This window comes from Corapipo altera, unplaced genomic scaffold (genome assembly GCF_003945725.1).
Source record: "Corapipo altera isolate COAL_440 unplaced genomic scaffold, ASM394572v1 59, whole genome shotgun sequence".
In the NCBI taxonomy this organism is placed as follows: domain Eukaryota; kingdom Metazoa; phylum Chordata; class Aves; order Passeriformes; family Pipridae; genus Corapipo; species Corapipo altera.
In genome coordinates this window covers 921,628-940,788 of record NW_020884917.1, presented here as the reverse complement: position 1 = coordinate 940,788, position 19,161 = coordinate 921,628, and the positions used below count along the sequence as shown (strand labels likewise).

General features: G+C 36.4%; 1 protein-coding gene across 38 annotated transcripts in view; it reads right to left on the bottom strand.

Annotated features, from left to right (window-relative positions):
- The window catches only part of CLASP2 (cytoplasmic linker associated protein 2), a 151,358-nt gene that overhangs the window by 57,762 nt on the left and 74,435 nt on the right, over window positions 1-19,161 (bottom strand). For all 38 annotated transcript variants that reach the window (XM_027655814.1, XM_027655798.1, XM_027655796.1 and 35 more), the window contains 8 exons: window positions 14,971-15,050; window positions 9,700-9,792; window positions 8,904-9,049; window positions 7,217-7,352; window positions 3,942-4,012; window positions 2,750-2,809; window positions 1,547-1,624; window positions 812-979 (listed from right to left, as the gene is read on the bottom strand). In XM_027655814.1, the coding sequence (XP_027511615.1) occupies window positions 812-979; window positions 1,547-1,624; window positions 2,750-2,809; window positions 3,942-4,012; window positions 7,217-7,352; window positions 8,904-9,049; window positions 9,700-9,792; window positions 14,971-15,050 (832 nt within the window). The remainder of the gene's footprint in view (window positions 1-811; window positions 980-1,546; window positions 1,625-2,749; window positions 2,810-3,941; window positions 4,013-7,216; window positions 7,353-8,903; window positions 9,050-9,699; window positions 9,793-14,970; window positions 15,051-19,161) is intronic.

The window sequence follows — 19,161 nt, the reverse complement described above, 5'->3', positions numbered from 1 at the left end:
AAACGTTTTTTATAATTACGAGTATCATAGGAAAGGGAGAAAAAAAATTAACTTAAATATGCCAGAAGCAGTCTTTGCTTTCAAGTCAAAAGTGAGCAGAAAAGTTCTCTGGCTTTGGTAATGAAACATCTGAATTGAAATCTTAACAGGTTTTAATACTTTGAGGAAGCTCTCTAGAATTTAAAGGAAAAAAAATCACCACATACTATTACTACTTCACATTCTTACTAAAAGGGCAGTAGATTTCTTTTGCTATTGGTATCCAAGCAAACTTTAATTTATTCAGCTCAAGAATGTCTACGCATTTTAATACACCACTGACTGCAGCACAGACCCCATCCTCTACTAACTAGAATAGCTGCAAACTACTGCTAAATACATATTCAGAACTGTGAAGACAAGGAAAAAGAAATGATCTGCAATCTGAATGAATTTCACTGTTGATGTCCCTTTCTCAAGCTTGCCAGTAAAAAGGGATAAAATAGGAGGAACACCATTATACCTTTCCTAGATTTATTCATTGCACCAGAATGCCAGACATTAATATGTAAACCTTGAAAATATTCTGTGTTAACAGAGGTTGCTAAACAATAAATACATATAAGAACAACCTGCTAAAATCCAGTTAATGACTGCCCTTATTTTTCACCTTGCTGGGGTAATACTGTCACATAGCAAAACACAATAAAAAAATTAGAAGTGACAAAATGAAATTGGAGCTTTCGTGTATATAACAGGAACCTGGTTCATTTGCTCTTGAGGAACAATTTGCATTTGTTTATTGGCTCACAAACAGTTACATGTCTCTTACTTGAGGCTCTCCTGTGAGCTGGAGGATGACCTGTCTGACTGAGGGAGAGATGCTATACTGCCAGAATTCTTCAAGTACGTCTGAAGGCTTCTTTGATAGGGTGGTTCCAGAGAATTGTACAGAGTCTCAGCTTCACTAGGAAAGTGATTTCTAAGACCAATATAAGCCCTGCAAAAGAGAATAACCACATGTAAATGCTCTGTGTTGTCTTTAAAGTGTGGAGTCAGGAAGTAAAGATTACAGAATGAACCATGGATGGGAGGGAAAGGAACTCAGACTGAAAATATATAATGTATACAATACTGCTCATCAAATCATAAAAGAAAACAGCTACATTGACTAAATTCATCTTTTCAAAATAACTTAAGTCTGTCTTCTGAACTTCTCACATTCACTTAACAGTCCTGTGGAGAAGCTAAAGGAATTCTTTTCTGACCTTCTAGCTAGTCAAAGTGCTTAATCAGTGGGTGAAGAATGATTATGCAGCAATATCAGCCTTTGTAACTCCTGTTTCAGTAAAATCATCAAATGCTGCACAACAGTATTGACTGACTCAGCTTTCAGAATGTCTTTTGCAAAAGAAACGAAATAGTAATTGAAGAACAGAAACATCAATTTTCAAGCTAACTTATGTCCTTCTATCAAGCCATAGTTAGCAGCTCACCTTGGATTAGAGCCTTCTACCACTCATCTAACACATACAATTTTTCAGAGGAAAATGTAGTCAAAACTCACTTTCTTGCCTCCACTCTTGCTTCTGCATCAGCATCATGAATGCCCTTCTTGATTGTTTCAACCAAGACAGCTGCATGCCTAGAAGAAAAACACTCTTCATGCTATTTTGCTACTCCAAAATCCATTTTCAGTGGTAGATTCAATTAACATTACTCCAAGTAATAGTAGTTCTTTCCAAGGTATGCAGTAAACAAACACTTAAGCACACTGATAACATAACTGTACCTTCTGTACAGGTTCAGGTCAGCTTCCTCCTTCAATCCATACGGATTTTAATCTACTTTTCTGACATATGCCCACCTATCACACTTAAAAAATTATTTTAAATACCCTTTTTTAAGACACCTGCTTTCCTGAAATGCAGAAGCTTTTTCCACTACTATATTAATAGTAAGAAAAAGGGAAAAGTTAAGAATAGCAAGTTCTCTTACTGGAAATTTGGCTCTGAAAGCTTTTGGCCTATGAATTCTAAATCTGACCAAAACTGTGACAATAAACAAATTTTAATTCAAGGTAAGTTTTTGGTGGGAGGTTTGTTAGGTTTTTTGGAGGAGAAAGGTGGAGCTGTTTTTTTGGGTTTTGTGTGTGGGGTTTTTTTGGGGTTGGTTTTTTTTTTTTTTTTTAGAAACTTTAACATAAATCAAATGAACCCCCCCATTGCTCCCTTTCTCAGGAGCACCCTGAGGAATAGAAATGTGACTATGGAGCTGGACGAACTCTTCAGAGCCTTCTCTGGATGCCCTTTAGTCTCTTTGCTCTTACTTCGTGTTTACAGTGACCATCCTGCAGAACTGATGCACGTAGTATTTTCCCATCTCTCTAGAGAAGCTACAGCATGCTCTTACTCACCAGAAAAAGCCCTCCAGCCTAATCTCGCTTGCTCTGTTTTATGGTAAACACACAAGTTTCCTCCTTCCAGGAGAAAAGACAGACGCTTACCTGTGTATGCACTGCTCACATGCAGTACAGGAGAAGAGGCAGAGGGTAAGGAGAGGGGGCAAGAGGAAGCCAAGGCTGGAGCATACAGCTCTCCTTTCCCCGGCACTCGAATGAGCCATGTGACCTGTTGTGCCAGAAAGGCTGTCTATGCTCGAAAGGTTGGCCAACACTGAACATAATCCAATTAAAGGATTCAATGACAATATTTTTGTCTTAAATTGCATTACCAGTTCATTCTTGGGAAAAAAGTATACTGGTCCATACCTTTCTAATGAATGTGTTTGCCACTCTTGTAACAACAGGTCTAAAAATTCAAAGGAGCGCCTATAAAGACAGAACAAAAGTTATAATTAATACTCACTTCTCTAATGTGGCTGTGGAATAAACACTAACTTTATTCTTTACCCCTGAGGAAAATAAATGAAATAAAAGTACATTTATCTCTCAAGTAAGGAAGGACACCGGTCAGCTTATTGCAAAGTAAAATATTCTGTAGAGAAAACAAATATGCAGGTTAATTAATCTTAAGCTTCAAAATAATAGATGTAGTTCAATTAACCATGCACTGCTCAAGTCATGTTATTACACATATGCTAAGTTAATTGTATTAGCCCCAAAATAACAGACAAAACTCAATCAAGTTAAAAAAACTGTACAGAGTATAAAATCTTAACATAAAAAATAAATACTTAAAGACACAATATAATATTTCTCTAGCACTGTATTTCTGTCCCAAACACTATTCCCATCCTTTCATCTGTCATTACTGAGCATGTAGCATAAAGGAAAACATGAGATCATTAGTACAGGGCTCTGCATATAGAAAGCACTCCAAAAGATTTGCTGGTACTGTACAAATGAAGTTATATAACCATATACATTATTAATTTGGAAATCTTGACAATTTAGCAAACAGCCATTAGCAACAGGCATACTTTAAACTATGTCTAAAGCTACATTATGATGAAAAAAAATCAAACTGACACAGATTAGGGAGGTGTATAAGTTTTCAAACAGTTAGTAGACTCAGTTGCCTGGAACTGTGACTTTTTCTGGTTATGTACCATCTTTGACCTGTTCTGCAGGGACAGATTTTATTTTTATTCTGCTCAAATCCTTTGGACACCAGCAAGGCAGGGCAAGAAACCCTGAAAGGCTTTTCACTATTGCAGCCAATCTAGTGTTTTGTTGTCTTTCCAAAGGAATGAAAGCAGTGTGGAAACACTGCCTTTACTGATGCTCACAGTACCAAAGCCACCTACAGTCTAATGTTCCTCAGTAAAGCCACTGCAAGTGGAGGCAAGTGGTTGAAATTAATTTGGTAGTTTTCTGGATAACAATTTTGTGTATTCAGCGTTAACGGCCATAAATCTTCAAATCTTTTAATTTTCAACATATGATAACCATATTTTAGAAAATTATTAAAGTTGTTGCTTTTTATTTATAAGGTACTCACCTTCTAACTGCAACTGATTTTGAGGTACAGTTGCTTGTTATTAAAGGTATGAGTCGTGGCACATGAGTATGCTAACAAGAAAAAAGGACAAAGCAGTTAATGACAAAAGCATTTCTAAATTCTGAATTTGTACTGTACTAATTAAGTCAAAGAGAATTAGCAACATAATAAAATGCTTATCAAAACTAAATCATAGAATACTATTAAATAACAGACTGCTGCTAGCACGCCAATTGATTAAAGCTACTTTTTTCCAAAAGGTCAAGCAAAAGTCACTTCCGATGCCATCAACAATCACATCATGATGCGCAATATTTTGCTGTCAGAAGTAATATATGAAGGTTCAAACGCAGCTGTCTCAAAGGAATTGGAGGTTGGTGTTATTCTAGTTTTGCCACAGGAAAAAAAAAAGTAATAGCAGTCTTAAAAATCAGTTATGGAACAAAAAGTAAATCAATAAACCTGAAACTATGGGCATTCTTTTAGGGATCAATATATTTTGTGCTACAAAGACCAAATTCCCTTTAATGCAAAATATGTCAATAAAGTAATAAAAGCATTGACACATAACATAAGCAAGCTTATATTTATAACCTATATGGAAACACCTAACATTCTGATGGGAAAAGAAAACTACTGAAGTACCACTTAAGGCAGATAAGATAAACTACATTAAATCCAAATGAAATACTTGAATTCGGAATTAAAGCAGCCTTACTTCAGCTTATCTTAACTAATCGCAGGCACAAAGTACTAATATCTTAATTCCAAGTAAGAGTAACGTGGTTCAACAAATCTATTTTCAGTTAATTTCTTGAGTCCTTTATTAAATACCTACGGTAATTTTTAAAGTACTCCCCAATACAGTGTGAAACTGTAGGCTAATAAAAACAAACAACAGCTTAAAAAGTACTATTTCATGTATCATGCTTTGTCCTTAGGTTATACCTGCAGGATACAAACACACAAATCACCATAAAAGCAGAGAGATAATGATCAGCTCACAGAATACTGTCAACTTTAGAATTAGGAAGGAATTAATCAAAAATGTGGAACAGCCTAACAGTTGCATTTGTTCATACTGATACACTTTTAAACATGATTTTAGGGACTTTGTTTGCATTTTGCATAGTTCACAAATTGAAAAGAGGCATATTATTGCCAGAAAGGGACAGGAGGCAATATCAGGGATAAAAATAAAATGTTTTTACAGCTGAAGAAACCTGTACATTTCAAGTCTTTGGAGTTACTGGCATTGTAATTTCTAGAAAGTGTTTTGCAAAGAAATCAAAGCCTCAGGCTTGCTTTCTCATTCAGCTTAGAGACTGTACATTTCATCTGTTACTTCTGTGAGGCTGTAATGATACATGCTTCCTCCCAGAGTACTTTGCAGCTCAGTTGACTAAAATGAATCCTATCTCCTTCTGGAAAAGATTTTCTGCCATCATGCCATCTCTCCATGATTCCTTTCCCAACCCCCCACACTTATTTTTTTTTTTAAATTGGTTTCCTGATTTAGTAAGAGTGAAGAAAGAGAAATTGGACTACATTAAGAACTACCTGGAGAAGAAATATGAAATCCAATAAAGACACAAAGATGAGATGAAGCTCTTCAAGATCACCAGTATAATACAACATCTCTCTTTTTATGTAGACTCACTCTCATTGCAGTTACACACTAAAGCACCAGAAACTGAACTGGTTGTCCCTGGATTCTGGTAGTAGTTTTTGAACGAAACACTGACTCCAAGCAATAGCTTGGGCTCTAAATATTCAACTGATCACACACACCCTGAGATCAACGCTCATTTAGTCCAAAGGATAAAAGTCCAAGGGTGTGTGGGGCTGCACTTCTGTTTGACTCTGATATTTACTTCTTTTTCCACTGAATCAAATTTTCTGCCAACACCTCACATATGCCATTTATTGGTTGGGTATTTAAACACTATGGAGAGGATTTTCTTGCTTTTATGCCTCTAAGACAGTATGTTAAACTACAGCTAAGAACAGAAATTTAAACAAAATCAGGGCCACTATAGCTGATGTGCAAGCTTGTCTTCTAACCGAACTGAACCAATAAAGCCGATTTAATAAAACTGGTGAATTTTTATTTCATGCTGCTTTTCTGGTGCTCCTCTGAACAAGACACAGTTAGTTTCTTACATGCCTGAGCTCATCTAAGACTACTGCAAACGGTATTGTTCTCTTATAACTTTAATGATCCTGTGTAAGGTGTATTTCTTCCGTAACTCTCAACTCTGTGTCACCGCACAGTGCAGTGTAAGAGTCTGTGGAAGAAATGCTGAGGGATTTTATCTAACTCCAAGTGCTGATACAAAGATCATGCATGCAGAAGTCTCAAAGCACATTCTTAAAGGCATAGACAGACAGAATAAGTACAGATTCCAAAACACACTGAGGATGGCAATAAAAGGTGTGAGTGATGAAACCACTTAGGTTTCCAACAACTTACAAAACTAAAACCACCAATGAGATCATAGTGAATAGCATTAAGTGCCTAGCATTAAGAACACCACAACTTTTAATGTGGAAACTACAGGCAACCTCCCACTTTCATCTGAAACACAAAAATATCAATACAAGTTGCAAAAATCTAAGTATCTTGCCTCAAACACCAGTCAGCAGAAAATGCTTAAGGAACATACAGCAAAAACCAGCTAGTATATAGCACTCCTCTCTTCTATATGCTATAGCTTTAAGGACTCAGCTTAGAAAGTTCTTAAACCCAAGGATTAAAATCTCTATTGGATTATTTTTTCACAAACTTGTGCTTTCTGAATTGATCCACCTGTGTCTGGCCTCTTCAACACTTTGTCATTAACTTCATGGTTTCAGATTTTTTTTTTTGAGGGGTGTGTGTGTAGAAAGAAATAGCTTTATTTTGTTGTTCAGATCTCTTTTTTTATCTCACTAGCTTCCTAAGTACTAGCTTAACTTTGTCTTTCCTAAAACATCAGTTAAAAGCAGTTACCCTTTGAAACACACCTGCCTTTTTACAATTAACAGACCTCCGAAAAAAGAAAACAAACATGAAAACAGACTTGCTTTTCATACCTATTCCTCCGACTTTACTATGACAGTGCTGCCAGTTGGTTTCATCGATAAATAATATTTGTCCGCCTGCGAGAAATGTCACTTCTCTGCTGAAGAATGATTTACAAGCCTGTTGTTGTTATTACCAGAATTGTTATTATCTCTGCCAAGAGCCACTACTTGACGATTCGTAGCCAACAAAGAGAGAGAGGTACACCTACCCGAATAATGAATCTGATGGCTGCGCACCCAGAAGTTGCCATCACTTTGGCGCTGTTGGGAACCAGATTAAAAAGAGTAGGCACAATAGCTTCAGCGCCATGATCGAACTTGTTTCCCAGAACAGTTGACAGGTGGCTATTTCGGGAAAAGAAACACAACCTGTTAACAGAAACTAACTTCTCAGTCTTAAAATAACAAAGTTCACAGTGGATTTTAAAAATTTATCTTTCAACACAGAATTTCTCAATTTCGTGATTTCCACGTCCTTACCTCATCACAAATGCAGGATTTGTGGAACATTTTTGTTACTTAGCAGACACATTACAAAGCCAAACATTACTAACTTGATTTCATAATGAAAAAATACCAAAATTTGAAGCCTAAATTCTCACATCCCCATAAAATATCATTGTATTTCTGTTTTTAACACACTTAGAGACATATAAATCTAAAATTTTACATAACTTACTGTTTTAGTTTCTTTTGCCTTTTGAATGCAGGCAAAACTACTGAATTCATCACAATTAGTCAACCATAAAATTTGACTTCCTTGTATATTAAAGGTTAGGTTCTCAATTTTAACAAATATACAAACACATACATCACAGTAATTCAACTGTCCGTGGGTGACAACAAATACTTTTTTCATGCAGAGAGACTATAAAAGAAGAATTTGCAGCTGGCAGCAAATGACACATCAAATATATCTAAGTTTTAGGGATCAAGAAAAACTCCAGGCTCTTAGGTCTGAATGAGAATATTTACACAGTACTTTTACACTACTCCTGACTGCATGTTAGGAAGCCTTAATTTCCCTGGCAAGAACAGCTGTATGTTGGAACATACAACTCTTGGTCTGTTCAATCAGGAGATCAGAATAGCCATGGTAGACTCTGAGGTGTATTTGTTTCAGATGGCAACTGAAAATCAGTTGTTACATTCATGCCTTTCCAGAGGGAAAAAAAATTATGGAAGTGGGAAAGACTACTCTGTCCTTCCTCTCCGCCTTTGAATTTAATGGAGTCTGCAAGATGCTAAGGGTGAAGATCCCATTTCAGTTTAGCCATGGCTTCTAAAATTATAATGGACATCTCTCTTGCCCAGAGACATTGTGGATGCCCCAACCCTGGAAGTGTCCAAGGCCAGGCTGGATGGGGCTTTGAACAACCCTTTATAGTGTGAGGTGTCCCTGCCCACAAAGAAGGGTTGGAACTAGATGATCTTTAAGGTTCATTCCAACCCAAACCATTCTATGATTCTGTGGAAGACATTACCTCACCAAAATGCATGATGTTCAAAGCACTACAGGCCAGTTCACTTTATTATTTCAAGCAGTCCCATTAAAGTTCTGTGCCAATCACCCAAGCGTAAGAGATCCTAAGACTGGTCCTCAATATTAGTCACAGCAACATGTATTAACTTGCATCAAGTACTCAGTGTAACCACGGTGACTTGTTATTCACACAGAATCTGCTACAGGATTATCAACAACATATATCACCTATGAGAACAAATTCCTTTAACCATTTATTTTTCTCTAAGGCTTCAGATGCTGACTTGACTCTTCATCAGTCACAGTGTACAGCAGTCCAAGATAATCTTTCCTGCAACACTGATAAAGTACCTCTAAGTCAAATTCCCACTAGCATCCAGCAGGGCACACAAATGCACACGAACCATACTTACGCTACAGTAATGCACGCTTCCCTAACCACCTGGGATCTGAGATCCTTGGCCGACAGCTTGAAAGCACCATCCAACAACCGTAAATGCTGGAAAAACCCATCATACTGTGCAGCTCCAGCAACAAGCAAGGATCGAACTTTCTTCAGCTAAAAAGATAAAGGCATTTAGTTTAGGACACTAGCAATATGCATTTCAAAATTTAAAAAAAAAAAAAAAAAAAGGAATAGCTTCACGATGCAAAAATGTATGCAGGCATGTCTTTAAAGCGCAATTTTGAAATATATGGTTGTAATTAAAATAACTGTAAAAAATTTATATTACTTAAATTCTAGAGCTAAAAAAATCTCAGAAACTAGCCTTCAAATACGGAAAGACATAATTCTGTTCACATACCTGTTTCTGAACGCTAAGATGCCATAAACCTGGTAAAAAAATATAAATGCTGGATACACACAAACTTTTTAATCCTGCAAGTGAAACTTATCATGGCCACACATAAGAGGTACTAATGCTAACAGTCAGCCTGTAAAATATGTAATTTTGCATAAATGCCGAACTGAAATATATATGATGGCTTTCAGAAAAGCTTCCACTTAAATATCAGCAAAAATGTATTCTGGCTTTTTAAAAATACTTGCTCAAACTTACTCAGCATACAGAAATTCAAGGTTTAAGAATGAAAATTTCGTCAATTATCTGGAGTGCAATTACTTCAAGACAAAACCGTTAAAATATCTGGTTGCTTGTGCTTTATGAAATACACCTACCCAAACCTGAAACCAGATAAAAAGTTTACCGCATTAGTTCGTTGATCCCAATCATGTTTGTCATCTGAGAGAATTTCCCTGATTTTGTTCAACGTTTCTTCAAGTTCTCGACTAGAATAGATCTGAAGTATTAAGAAAAAAAAAATAAATCAGAAAATTCATATTAATATTCCAGGTAACCAGATGAAGGAAAATAGCTTCAGAAGACTGAAAATACAATTCTAATTCTGAAAATCTTCCCCCAAAAGTTCCAGAGAACTGTGTAAGAGGTATAAATAGGCATTTTAAGACAAATCTGTAAAGATATCACTGAGTACTGAATATCATTAAAAGAAAAGTTGAAAAAGTAACATTTTCCTCAAGATTTTACCTTTCACCATTGTGAAACGACCAACATTTTAACCCAATGCAACTCTTTTGGAGCAGGGGCTCTCTTCTGCATTAGAAGAGTGCATGGTTCTCTGAGGACCTAATCGGGCTGTGAGTCAACAGAAAATAAAAATTTGTCTGAAAAAATAAATTTAAGGCTTCCACAGCTTCTCTATATATTATTACTTCAAGATTATAATCTATTAATTTATACAGTCAGTAAATAAATACAAGGAGCCACCTCTAGTCAGAATTCTCGCTACACAGTAAGACCATCAAAATTGAAGCCTGAACAATCTAATCATGCAACAGTCACTATTTGGTTAAACATGAATTAATGCACTACTGGTAACTGCACAAGAGTAGATTTCTAAAGAAGAGAAGAAAAAAACCCACCTTGTCATTTAAACATATTATTGTCAAATAAACTGACTTCCCTTCTATTCTCCTGGATGTAAGTCACAGGATGCTTTTTTTCTGCATATGTCAAATCTAAAGGTTGGGGTTTTTTCCGTAGTTTGAGAACAGGTTTAAGAGCATGTGATGCAGATTACAAATCCAAAACTTAATCTGGCCAGAGCTTTTTTCAAGACACATACTCTCAGCTAAACATTGCCAATTTTTTGGATGGAAAGGGTTTTTACATACATTTAAAATTTACTGGGCAAAACTCAGTTGTCCATACACAAGCATCTGGGGCCACCTGAGACACATTCAAGACATTCACATGGGACAGGCACATATAGGTGAAGACTTCAAGGAAACTCATACCTTTCTACAGTGAAACCTGGAGCCCAGCATGATATCCTACACAGCACCTACATAATAGGGCCTGATGCTCCCTCATTATTTGTTTAAGTACAAGACATGACTTTTGTACGTGCAAGAGCACATAGAAGAAACAAGGGTCAGTGGTTAGGACAACTGGCTTTGCATGAATTGTTGAATAGCTTTGACACTAGTCTTTTGAAGACACAGATTTCTGCATGTATATATGGGTCTTTTATTTTACAGTAAAAAAGAGGGAATGTCTTTCTTCTGCTCTACAGTTAAGCTAAATGATTATTTTCTATAAAACATATTATTTTCCCAGGCAACTTCAAATTACTACAAGGGTTATTCCAAACACAATCTAGTTCTCCAGTTTCCTAGGCATATCCAATGATTTTAACTTAGAGAAGATAAGGGACCTTGACTCTATTGGAATCTACTTTTTTCCAGTGCATTTCCAATGGTTATGGAGGTCTCTGTATTCCATGCCAGAACATGGAGGAGACGAAAGACATCCATACTCTAAACCACCTGCATACTGGGTTTATAGGATAAACAGAGTAGAAATCTCTTCAGAAGCAGACCAATTAGTACACCCAGGCCAGCTTCACTATCACACGGAAAACAATTTCTGAACAGGCTTTACCATCAAAACTGAAATTCTTACTACCACACAGCTGGTGTGAGTTCTTCCAAGGTACACTGTAGCAGCAGCTCTGCAGTTCTACACAAAACCTAGAAAGCTATTTCTAGTGACTGCACCCATAAAAACTAGAAAGCTATTTCTTATGATTACTGTTTTCTTCTTGATTGGAAGTCATTAAACATCTGATGCATAACTTATTTAAAATGAGCAAATGACTTAATGACAACTGTGGGTCCAAGCATAACAAGACTTTCTACTCCACTGCTGACAAAATCGAATATGAGTTTTGTGTCACCATTTAATATATTTGTGTATACTGGTAGCCTATTAGTAGTTGTTACACAACCCTAGTTTACTCTAACACTAATTCTATAAGTACCGTACTCTTAAAAGTAAGTATTATATGTGTGTCAGTAAGCATTTTTATCAAATTAAATTTTCATTATGAAAGAAAATTTTTATTTTTCTTTAAAAATATAATGGACTAGTCACTGGTTAACTCAAGATGCAACTTCATATTACACTGACATTTAATGTCATCAGAATTCATGACATGATTCAACCTCCTCAGGATCTCCCTTTACCATCACCCACCTGGACATTCACCTTCTCAGTTCAGAGCTTTAACATACAAAAAGCTCATCCCTACAAGTGGAAAGGCAAAAATTTCTCTGGCAACTCAGCATTTCTGTCAACTTCTCATAAAGAAATGAAGTGTAACAAGAAGGGAAGCAGGACCACACCTTTTGGTGTCATCTAACTAAAGTCTGTTTAATACACATTCAAAACTTAGTCTGAAGTCCTGGTCATGGTACAAACACCTTTTGCAAACAGTTTCGGTGAGCAAACCCTGAAAACAGGACTTTTTTGTTGTCAGCCTGTGTGTCATCAGAGAGCATGTTTTATAGTAATGGCTGCAAGATTAAAACATGCTAGGCAATGGACAAACACAGAAGCAACATATACAATGGGTTTATGCCCAACCTATAAGCATTCCTAGGCAAAGAATTTAATTTTTTCCATAATTACCTGGCACAAACAGTACTGGACCTAGGCATATTGCAATTGGCATAATAATGAGAAATTTAATAAATGGTATAATTTTATCTTGTCATGAAATGACAACTGTAATTCCACTGAAAAATCCCAATTTGTCAATGTTGTCCATACCTATTTTAATTTCATAGGAACAAAAGGCAATATTTTAATAATTTCTTTCAGCCCTGACCTTCATTAATTATGCTTTTAGAAGGCCAAGATGAAATTATGTGCTCAGGTAATGACATAATGCATAATTTGCTCCTAAGTTCCCACATCAGACTTCTATAAAACATATTTTAGTTCTTAATGTCAGTTACTCCTAATAATTTGAACACAGAATTTTCTTCAGTTTCAGCAATGACAAACAAACAGAGCTGTAAAAACATTATAGCTGTAATCTTAAATACAAGGCACAATCCTGTCACCACAGTACTTCTCTTTTAGAAACACAGATCCACCAGACTGCATCTGAAAATCACCCATTTTCGCTGTAACTGCTGCTATCCATGAGAGGGCAACATACACATGCATCACTGAAGCTAAGTGCAACATCAAAGACAGACAAATTAAAAGCTTAGACACAAGTAAGAGTAATAACTATACAGGTGGAAAGTATTTTCAATACAGGGATTAAAAACTAGGTATGAGTAAACAATATGATATTCCTAAAAAAAGATGAGCAGGCATAGGAACAGCTTACTGGAAAGTCAGATCTACCACTGGCTTTTAAGAATTACTTAAAACATACACACACTGTAAGTAATCTCTATTTACTTGATTAATCCAGATGCACTTAATCCAGAGTTGGATCTGGTTTTCCATAACATAGTTTCCTTTCTTTCAATGAACACACTACTGAGAACCATAAATGTAATGAAAACAGAAGGTACACAGGAATGGGCCTAATAACGTACAAACAACTCCCTTTTTCCATGCTGTCCTACAAGTTTCCTTTGCTTTTAGAATAGCTTGGAAAATTACAGGGCATAAACATTCTTTCTTTACAGGTCTAATATGGAAATTTCCTTTGTAATTAACATGGTCTCAGAACGTGGAACCTGGTCTTTCTTTTTTGAAAGATCAGAGATTGTCCACAACCAGAAGCATGAAGTTGGACAGTACGAAGTCATTACTCCTAAGGACACTAAAAAAAAAAAGTCACATTTTTTTCCTTGCATTCTCAACCACGAAAAAAATATGTTATTTTGGAGTCAGTTACACATTTCTCCCCTGCCTCCTATTCAACTAAGGGTAGATTAGTAAAGACAAATGTGTCTTTCTCCTTTATCTCTTGCAGTTTAGGGAATGACCTACCTTCCCAGGCCATCCAGCAGTCAGACAGAAAATCACATGTGCTGATCACCCCACTTTTGTTCTTGCAATGTTATTAACCAGCCTGAGTGATTAAAGAACTCTGCTTGGGACTACAAATACTAAGGTACTGAACTACAAGCATCACAGTCTCTGTACTGTTGAATATGGCTCTGTTTAACATAATGGGGATAAATAATATTAAGAGTTGCATGTTTTTGTCCTCCAAAGAACTCTTAACACAGTCTGAAGAGTCAAAGAAACATAAAGCTCTTACACTGTAAGACAAAGATTTCCTTTATGTGACAGGGATCATGGAGATTGAGTGTTCCTTCATGAAAACAGACAGTATTTCTGCCTGCAGAAGGAGATCTAGCAAATAACTATGCTATCATCTTGGGATATAAAAACAGAACAAAAGTACATATCAAGAAAAGAGAGTCTTACAAAATCCTTCTGCTGTTTGGGAACTATGGCTTACTCAATTTTTGGTTGCCTTCCACACCTTAGCTGCTCAGGGAAAACATTCAAAATAGGTCTAGGAAACTACACGTATGTTAAATGACTCAACTGTATGAAAGTACCAAATATGTGCAATTCCCACACTTAAAGAATAGAAATTAAAATGTGATCTTTCAATTAAGAACTCGGAATCCAGTAAGTTCATTAGTATGAAAATAAAGCACTAGATTTCATGTTTTAAAATATTGCTACAATGAGGACATGTATGCCAGACACACTCATTACAATTCAGGCACATTTGAAAATACAACTCTTGTTTTATAAATTAGTTGCCTCTATTATTATTACTTGATTATCCCTTGAAATTGCAGCCCTAAAATTTCCAAATGTTATGGAAAACTTTTTCTCATTAAAACATACAATTATTTTCTGTAGTTCCCTTGAAAAGATTAAGAAAAACAAGAATGGATTTTATACAATGTGATAATGATTCGTAGAACAGTAAAGAAAAGGCGGGGTTTTTTGGTAACTAACTGGAAAAAGTAAAGGCCTTTCCATGGAGACTGTAAATTCAGGAAGAAGTAAAAGTAATGACACTTACTTAGAACACTGTAAAATTACAGAAGTTTCAAAAGCAGGCTAACAGATATTGCAAATAGTATATTTCTGAAAACAAACACAAATATACACAGTATCTTACCTGTACAGTAGGAACATCTGTAAATGCCTTAATAAAATCATCCTCATCCACAGCTCCAGCTCCTCCTTCTTTAGAGGAACCTAAATAAATGTAAAATACTGTTAAACAGTATGTAAGCTCCATTAAGTTTTTAAAACTGACATAAGCATCTTTCACTATACCTACTTTCAGACATTTAACATAACTTACAAAAATCCTGAATTCTTGTATGGAATTGCACATCACGTGTAGAACTGCAAGACCTTGAACTCTGATCTCACCGTAAGAAAAAAATCAAACTTTTTTTTAATTCCAAGCATTTCCAATTTTACAAATTTAATGGCTTCATCACTTTTATTTTTGTGTTTAATTGGAAACATGTTTTGTTTGCCAATCCTGTAGTAGCCCGGTGTTTCCCAGTATTCTCACAAGGAGCTAAGAGGTATGAGGTACATTTCTCAAAGCTACAAGAACTTCAACAATGAAAGCAAAGACACAGGGAAAAGAATTTGTGTTGGTGCAAGGTCTGAAGTTCCCTAATTGGTAGCCTTCTTCTCAGACCACTCATGATGGAACTGTTCTCACATAACAGGCAAAGATGCCCAAGTTCTCAGTAAAAGGATCAAGGCAACCTGCTGGTTTCACACAAACGGTTGTAAACTTAATTAAAATCATGGGTAGAAACTGAGACAACTCTAAAGAAGAAAACAATTCGAAAACAGTGTCTGGATTTTACCTTCTTGCAAAAACTCCAGTCACCAAAAAAGCCCCTTTTTTAAAGAAATGCATTCAAGTCTGCTATCAAATCAAAGAACAAGGTCAACAAGTCCAGGCTGCACTACAAGCCTAGAACTCGAAGCACAAGGTGAAGCCTCACAGAATCCTTAAGTATCTTCAATAATTGCATTAGGAAGATAATATGACAAAACAGGTTAACTACATGGAGATAATCAGTCCAGCTGAACACTTCCTCTTTCTTGAGAGAAAAAACAATCTCTTGCAGTATGTGGATACTCAGGAACAAGTGTCTCTTTCAGACTGAGGTCCACAGGATAGATGGCAGAATGTCCTCCCTAGCTGGCAGAGCACAGCTGAAATGAAGGCATCAGGCAGAGAAGACACATATTTTACTAATTACAGAACAAATAAAAAACATATGGAATAAGCAGTTATGAAGCTGAGTGGTCAACTAGAACAAAAAGGTAGGAATTTTTGAAAAAAATCACATTCTCAGTGGCTGCACTCAAACATTTCATGGTTAACAGTTCCTGATCTCCTAATTATAGTGCAGGAAATTGTGTCTGCTGTGTTTGTATACATGTGTAGTTTGCTAGCACGAGGGTCCACTACTACTACAAATTTGATGACAAACTGATCTCAACACCCTATGAAGAACAAGATCTCCCACATGCCTTTGTGGGTCAGAGAATTTGGACATGACACCTTCAGTATGATATAGGAACATATAACAGATTTTGACTGTCTTAGCTCAAGGATGCTGTAAAGAGATGCTGTACATAACACACTTCTATGTATCTCCAACACCATCTGTCATAATTACCAATGGCAGCCAGAAGGGTAAGAAGAAGTTATAATCACCCATTTCTCCTCCCTCCACAGAGCAGAGGAAACAAGTCCTTCCATAAAGTTCATAAGTATCTGATTAGCTAAAAAAAAAAAACTAAGAGAGAAAGATGCTGTTTACAACCAGAACAGACCCTTCTGCCACGCAAACTTGTACAGCTCCTCAAAGGGAGGATGCCCTGGTCAGAGCAGAATTTTGTGGAAACCTTGAAAAGAAGCAATTTGGCCCAAGGGCACCATGCTAAACTAGGTGGTACAAACAGCTACTTAGACGCTCAGTTCACAACCTCATTTGTCCCTCCCCAAATACTCTGGCTTCCAAGAAAGTCTCACAGAACCAAAACAATCACAGTCAATATGCAATACATACTCAGCGATAAAGAAATGAAAAGTAAGCTTATATAAGTCCTGTATTATTATTCAGTTACATAAATACACAAATGCCTCTGTTACAGCAGCAAAAAAACTACTTTGCATTCCCATCCTTTACTTGCCAACTTTTTAGCAAGGGAATAAACTACAGAAATAAAATGTTACGAACTGACACATATAGGCCATGAACATAAAAAATACAGGAAAAAATGTTTGGATTTCAAGTATTCATAGTGCTCCTGTATTTTATAAAGAAAAGATTAAAAGGGGATGAAGTTGCCTTTGCTAAATAAGTAGATGTTGTCGTCTTCAGTCTGCCTTAAAGCATCCCTTTTAAAATTAGAAAATAGCATGGGCTACCTGACAGATATATCTAGCACCTAAACCATCATCCAATAATGCAGCCTGAGGAATAAGAGAAAATCCTTTATGTGAAGAATAACAATTTTTTACTTTAAAAAGAGAAGGACAAGGGACAGACTACTATTTAAAATCCATTTGACATACTCAAGACACACAGCACTTCCTCAGTTTCAACAACTAGTCCACTTTCACAAACCACTTTTCTTTGAAATTAATACGCTCAGAAAATTGTTTTATTGCATCTTTGCCTGGTAGTAAAAAAATGTTATGTGGGATTTTTGGCCAGTTACACTTTTTTAAAGTTATCTGTAAAACTACATTTAATTTCTATTTCACTAATTTTTCTCCTCAGCTGCATGATCACATATGCATACCAAAACTAAGTATGATGTACCTTTCTTCTCTTCATGTTGTATACAAGTCAAAAGTCTACACTGCCTGAGGAAGAAAAATACTGTTCAATCTCTTCCTTCCCTTCCCTATCTCCTGGAGGTATGTTTAGCAATTCTGCTTACCAAGTCACTGTTTCTGTAGAGACTAATCAAAAAAAATGACAGAATTCCACCCTCTGTTTCCCAGTTCAGGAGAAAGTATTTTACTGTACTAACAAGAAACATAATAGTCACACACATGCGGATGTCTTCAAAGAACCTCTCATGTTTTTGTAAGGCTTGACTCTCCTCCACAAAAGCAACAGCAGAGCTTTAGAAAATTCTCATTTCAGCAGTACTGCCTCCAGACTCAAAACCATGCATCTGACAGAACACACATATTTTAATAAGCTGTTTTGTTGCTGTTGTTGCTTACCTTCTCAGACCAAGCTTGTGATTATAAATTTCTTAGACCTCTCTCTAGCATTAATGCCTTCGTCTCAATAGTGCACATTCAGTGCTCCCCACAGAACACATAATCCTTAGACCAAATATGGACAAGTTCAGCCACTGCATTCCTAATGGCAAGAATACTATAAACAGTTCAAAGGGGCTTTAACCCCACTGCATTTTTAACATCTTTAAGTGCTCAGCACATAGCTAAAATCCAGAGCCTCATCAACTCGGTAATGACATTACCGTGGTCTTTGGACTTAGCCCACTGAATCTGTGTTTCCCTCACCTGAGACACAGAAGAAAAAATTCTTTTAAGGAGAGGAACTAAAATACACACAAGACATTTCTTTACAGAGTTTGTTAGTCTTCACTCATAACCTTTACTTATTCTTATCCTTCAAGCCCTGTAGTTAGATGGACTCACAGAGAGATCCACAAGCCTGAGTTCTACTTCAGGAAGCTGGTAACAACCTACCAAATGAAACAGATGGACTTGATATGGAAGAAATCCAGCAGCTGAAGACCCTCTGAGTTTCATTAGTGGAGTTGTGGGGGGGTTTGGTTTTGAGGTTTTGTTAGATTTTTCCTTTTTTTCTTTTTTTTTTTTTTTTTTTGGTGTGTGTGCATGTCTTGTGTTTGTTTTGTTTTTAACTTAAGTTCAATGAGTCTGGAAATGGAGGCAAAGAAAATAAACTCCTCACTTCCTGAGTGTAGAGAGGTAAGAGACATGACATTTTCATGAGTTAAATTTAAGGATTTCTAATATTTTGCAAGGCACTAGGAGTCCTTCTTTTTTTTTTGAACGAAGTTTATTCCAGTCATAAGGCTGAGTTCAGCACTAAGAATAACTCAGCACCAGAAAGCATGCAAAGGAATGCATGCACCAGCATCATCATCATCATGGCTCGGCTTCGTGAATGAAGATTTGGGGAGGGCTCTACCCACATTTGTTACAAGCACGCTGGTGGCTAAAAAGGTCAATACAAGACAGGCACATCCGGTTGCAAAAGGCACAGCAGAAAGACTCCTCAGGTGGTATATTCTGCAAGGCACGATTCTTTCTGCA